We start from the raw sequence: 6000 nt of genomic DNA on the forward strand, positions 1-6000 counted from the left end.
AAGTTCAAATAATTACATGTATATTGTCAATGATTAAAATATCACACATATAATACCTTATTCGATATTATTCTTAAAAAAAACACACAATTAAAGAGAAGCGTTGTTTACCAAAATCGCACAAATATTTTCTCTCGAGAAAAGAGAACGAAAACCACCTTGAATCATCATCATCATCATCATCATCATGTCTTGAAATCAAAACAAGTCAGTTAATAATTCATCCACCAGCCAACTGAATAGCACAAGCTCTACAGCTGATCCCACATCTTGGTTTTCTTCATTCAAGTTTCTCCAATTTTCATTTCTTTCCATTTCTTTCAGATATGTTTTTCTGCCTTCCCCCATCTCCCATCCTACAAACATATCCTCACCATTCCCATTAACCCCAAAATCTTCCAACCCCTTCTCCCTAAATAAATCCAACAACAGCTTATCATCCATCTCCGATGGGATTCTCACTTTCAATGCCTTAAGTAGTTTCTCATCTGCTTCCAGGGATTCAAGCGGTGATGGTTCGTCTTCAAGCTCAGTCATTGCGATTCGTTTCTCTAAGTCCACTGGCTCAAGCTGAGCCAAGCCCTCCATCCTTCGGACCTTTTGCTTTTGCATGAACTTCTGTTTTGTTCCTGCTGTTTAACCACCAATGTACGTAGCTGGTGTTAATCAATGATCGTAATATCATATATGAAAAGAAATAAAGATGATAAGAACCTCCCGCGTGGAGCGAGCCATCTTCAAAATGAGAGTTGTCATCTTCATCATCGAAGGGGCAATCTAGAACAGATACTGGACTAAACAGTTCCTTTCTTTCCTCCTTTGGCCAATCCTGTTCTTGTTGTCAGTTGGTTGAATTATCAGTTCAACTCTAATATTCAATGAGTTTTAGGGGACAAACTTATATTTTATATCATCATCTTGTAAAAATATATATTCTAATATAATAAATGTCATACAAACAACACATAATTTTATGTTAGGGATCAACTTAAAAGTTTTAGAGACGAAATCATATAATCAATTAAAAAAATTCAAGAAATACTACCCAACCATCCTCTTTCAATCTATCAAATGTTATATGCACCGGTAACGATCAAATCATATAATGATGTAACTTTTAACAATATAGTTGTTGTAATAGAAAAATACACTAAAATAATTTAAAATAAACTAAATCAATTAGGGTTAGGTAATCTCACTAATTTGTCAACAACATAAGCATCTACCTACCCCTTTATTTTAATGTTCCCAACCTTAACAAAAAAGCTAACTAAAATAAGTATATCTTTAACTAATCAAGTGATGTCATTAGAAAAAAAATAAATTATTTTTCTAAAAGTATTAAATTCGAGCTATTACGTCTACAATGTGATTATATTATCAATTGATTTAAAAAATTATGAACAAATACTATTTTATAATCACCTCAAACTATTTAAAATAGTATAGCCTACCACAACATTACAGGACAGCTGAGCTGCCAATTCTCCTTTGTTGGATAAGTAACCTAATTCCAATCTCAAATTAAAAGCACCCACCAACAACTGCCATCTCTATTGTTCCAATATATTAATTATAATGAAATGATAGTCGAAAAAATATTATCATACTCTTTTTCTAAATATTTAAGTTTTAATTTAATTAAGTGATTGATTTAGAACAAAAATTTGATGAAGAATAGTCGAATGTACTAACTACATAATTTTTTTTATAGAAGATGAACATATATTTTTTTAAAATATACAAATCAATCAAATAAATAATTATTAAATAAATTTAAATATGTATCTATTCTAAATCTTAATAAATCCTAAATTTCAGTTGATTACGTATATCCTAACGTTCTTTTTACCTTTGTAACGTTGATGGAATCATCACCGACTGTAACGCCTACTACGTTGCTGACTCTTTGCTTATGGGGTAAACTTGTTTCGCCCTCTACGGTGTCGTTTTCGCTCGAGCTCTCCGAATTACCGCTCCAAGACTGTGAAACATCCGTAGAAAATTCACTCTTGGTCTCACCCCAGCTGTTACTGCTTGCGTTCGAGGAGACCCTACTGGCAGTCATGGTCGTAGCGGAGATGTCGGTGGTGACGACGACGTCGGTATTTGTATTCTGATCGGACGGTTGATTTTTCTCTTCAAGAAATTCACGGAACAACTTGCATCGTCCGATCTCACCACCATCGTTTTCCTGTCGGCTTTTCTCCAAAAGCTTCTTTTAAAGAGCTTCCTTGAGAAACTCCTGGTGAAGTGTGATTTATCCGAACTGTTCCTTTTCAACGACGAAGAAGATGAGTTGATGGAAGGAAAAGGGAGTAGCTTGACGGCTTTAAGAACGGAATGTGAAGCTCTTTGCACAGCTGAAATGGTGGTGGTGGTCGTAGTGGTGGAGTAAATGACTTTGGATTTCTTCAACTCGGCCTCCAGAAGAAACCTGACGGTGGTGCAACAATGTTGACGAGGAAACAATTTGAAACCATTAGAAGAGCACGAGCTCAGATCGTCTCTCAGCAGGTAGTCTTTGAGCATCAATGGTTTCTTCTCGAACGAAGTCGTTTTCTGAATATGACCAGTGGTAATACTGATCAAATCCATGTTTATTGATGGAAAAAAATTCAGGGTTTTGAACAAAAAGGGTAAACGTATTACTTACAGCTGTAAGCAATGGTGGTTATGAACCTGAAGGAGATAAGATGACATTTAAATTGACTCAGAAATGATCAGTACATAAAGGCTTTAGCAGAAAGAGTATCAGCTTTTAGTACAACAAATGAACACAGAAAATGAAAAAGTTGCAGGGAGAAAGATTATAGAGGAAGGAAAATCTCTAGGATAAGATTTTTAAAGGAAAGATAAGCTTCTTCTTCTTCTTATTTTTTTATAAGCTTCATCTTCTTCTTCTTGTTGTTGTTTGTTAGCGATCCAGTTTTTGAATCTTAAGTCTTCATATTTTAATGGGTTTTTTGAATGGGTGAATTAAATGCATGTAAAAGTTTTTCTTTTTAGGGTAAAGTATACCAATGATCCCTTGGCTATATGATATTGTTTTGTTAAGTCCTCTCACTATTATAAGTTATAAAATGATCCTCTAATTATAGGATGTTTTGTTGAGTTCTTCAACTACTAAATGTTATAAAATGGTCACCCGATTATTCACATGTTCCAATCTTGTCATTTCTCGTTAAAAAATTGATATAGCCTGAACTGGACATTAACTCGTTGACTAAGACATGATAAAATCATATTTTAATGATCTCTACTGGTACTATCGTTACTTTCAAGCACTGACTCGACTTCATGATATTTCAAGTATTGGCTCAACGACATAATATAAACAGAGAGTCGATCTACAAAATACAATTCAAATAGTTTAGATTAGATTTTATCATATCTCAATCAATAGGTTAATGTCTACTCAAATGACAACCAATTTTTAACATAAAATGAAGAGTTTATAACATATGAATAGCCGAGTGACCATTTTATAATTTTTAATAGTGAGACTCAATAAAACAACATCCTATAGTTAGAGGACTATTTTGTAACTTTTAATAATTAAGAGACTTTATAAAGTAACTCCTATAACCGGAATACCATTTGTATAGTTTACCCTTCTTTTTAATAATCGTGCTATTATATTGAAGGTGAAAGATGAGAGAAAAGTTATGAGAGACCTGTAGTTGACCTTCCACAAATCTTTTACCATGCATGCAGCGATACTTGAGGAAAGCATTCACGTGCTTGGTCACTTGTGTCTGTCCTTACGCATTTGGTTCTCCTTTTTCCTAAACAAAAATGATTCAAATATATTTTATAATTATTTTTCAAAATATATTTGTTTATGATTTGAAAACCTAGATCTTATAATGTAAGTTTTTCATTAAAAAAATATTTTAAATTGTACGTAGCAGTGGTCTTATTTCTTTAATTACAACAATTAATGTCAGGATTGAGTTTTGAAAATGTTTTGAAACTTAAGATCTCATTGACAAACCGTGGCTCATACATCCTATTTAAATACTGATAAAACTTGTGATTAGTTTACTAAAGAATCATGCTTCTCTTCATATTTTTTTAGTTTTAAAAAATAAGTTTCAATTGGTTTTAGTGGTAAAAGAGAAGATTATCGTCCCTAAAGATCTCGGGTTCGCGCATATGCATTATCAATATGTTAATAATTCTAAACATATATTATCTTATAAATATCTCATTCTACTCAAAAGGGAAAAAATTGTTATAAAATTATTTTTGAATTTTATGGCATTCACATTGTTATATAAAAATAATGTAAAACCACTAATCAATGTTAAAAAGATTAAATGCACATTCTTAAAAATTTAAGGTTTTTTTTTAATTTAACCACTTATTTAGTTTGAGATATTTTAAGGCACATTTGGGAAGTTATTATATAATTGGATGCATTTATTTATATAATTAGGCTTTTCAATTTTATAATTAATATTATTTTAAAATTTAAATTCATAACATGTTTACAAATCTATCTTGTAATTGGATTTGAGTATAATTATACAGTTGTGACTTGTTCGAAAAATTACCGTAATTTGTGGGTCTTGTTGAATTGGAAGTAATTGGAAGCCTCCAATTGCACTATTCAATTCTTAGGGTTGAAAGATGATGTAATTATGCAGATAACTATTCTTTAATTTTATAGTTAATATTATTTTAAAATTAAAATTTATATAATTATATAATTACAATTTGTACTACTAAACATGGCATAAAAAAATAAGATGTATTACATTATGTCAATCAAACGTGTAAAAAAGTGAGAATTTATTATAATTACACTCCCATATAATTATTAAAATAATAATTATAGTTTTTATAATTATATAAGAGTACCCATCCATTTCCCTAATATTATAATTTGAACCATTTAAGTTGAAATATTTTTTATGATAACGGAAATCACTAGTTTTATTAAAAAAAATATCTAACATTACAATGAATATATAATTATGACATATTTATATATCCATTAACACAAAATATTAGTCACTTAAAATCATATAAGACCATACAAAGAAAATGTTAAGAAAACCATCTAAAAACTCGAACAAAATATATATACAAATAGATCTGATTGCAAACCACAACATGATATCAAACTATTGTAAGACCATCGACAATCATAAATCAACGTCGAGCATTGTGATAAAACTATCTCCAAACGTAAATCGCGTATCCAAATCTAACCCGAGGATTCAAAACATGGAAGATCAAAATGATAACAAATAAATACAATCTTGATCAGTTAAAGTGTCGTCAAATTCAATCATAAAAAATTAAACGAAGAAAAAAATCAAACGACCGAAAGCATGCAAAATGACATAAGGAAGTGTAATATAAAGACAAACAAAAACGTGTTCATAGACAGTTTTATTAGAAATTGGAAAAATATTAACTTATATAAATAATAAATAAATCATAAACAAATTATTTTATCATATGCTCAAGCGCATATATTCCGAAGGGATGTTTTACCATCATTTCATTTCAATTGACAAGCTAATGTACAATGAATTCAATCCAGAATATAAAATTTTACGTATCAATTTAACCATACCACAAACCAAACGTAGTCATTCCATATAAAAGATGATCAATCAATCAATTAACTGTCCCCTATATTAGTGAAGGGGTATGGGCTCGAGCACACCTCACAAATATTAGGGTTGTAAATTAGCTGAGTCGAGTTTGAGTATTTTTGAGATCGATTCGATTCAAAAAGTATAGAATTGAACTCGATTCGACTAAAAAAATTCACAAGTTTGAAATTGTCAAGCTCGACTCAAACTCGAAATAAAAAATTGAAGCTTGACTCGACTCAAAATATTTCGAGCTTAAAATTTTCAAGCTTAACTCAAGTTCGGAAAAACTTGAACTCGAAATTTTCTCAAACTTAACTTGATTGAAGCTCAAACCTTGACCTTAAGTACCGTTTTCTTTAAAACGACGACAAACATTAATGATTTA

General features: G+C 30.7%; 1 protein-coding gene across 1 annotated transcript; it reads right to left on the minus strand.

Moving 5' to 3' along the window:
* Positions 1 to 195: 195 nt before the first annotated feature.
* On the minus strand, positions 196 to 842 carry LOC120117369. The gene is made up of 2 exons (XM_039137649.1): positions 715 to 842; positions 196 to 629 (listed from the first exon to the last, which is right to left on the minus strand). The coding sequence occupies exon 2, from the start codon at positions 610 to 612 to the stop codon at positions 199 to 201; it is 414 nt and encodes a 137-aa protein (XP_038993580.1). The 5' UTR covers positions 613 to 629; positions 715 to 842; the 3' UTR covers positions 196 to 198.
* Between the last annotated feature and the right edge of the window lie 5158 nt (positions 843 to 6000).

Source organism: Hibiscus syriacus, unplaced genomic scaffold (genome assembly GCF_006381635.1).
Source record: "Hibiscus syriacus cultivar Baekdansim isolate YM2019G1 unplaced genomic scaffold, ASM638163v2 tig00110319_pilon, whole genome shotgun sequence".
NCBI classification, from domain to species: domain Eukaryota; kingdom Viridiplantae; phylum Streptophyta; class Magnoliopsida; order Malvales; family Malvaceae; genus Hibiscus; species Hibiscus syriacus.

What these genes read in the sequence shown, in the direction of transcription:
- LOC120117369 (XM_039137649.1), bottom strand. Translation starts at nt 612, where the DNA reads ATGCAAAAGCAAAAGGTCCGAAGGATGGAGGGCTTGGCTCAGCTTGAG.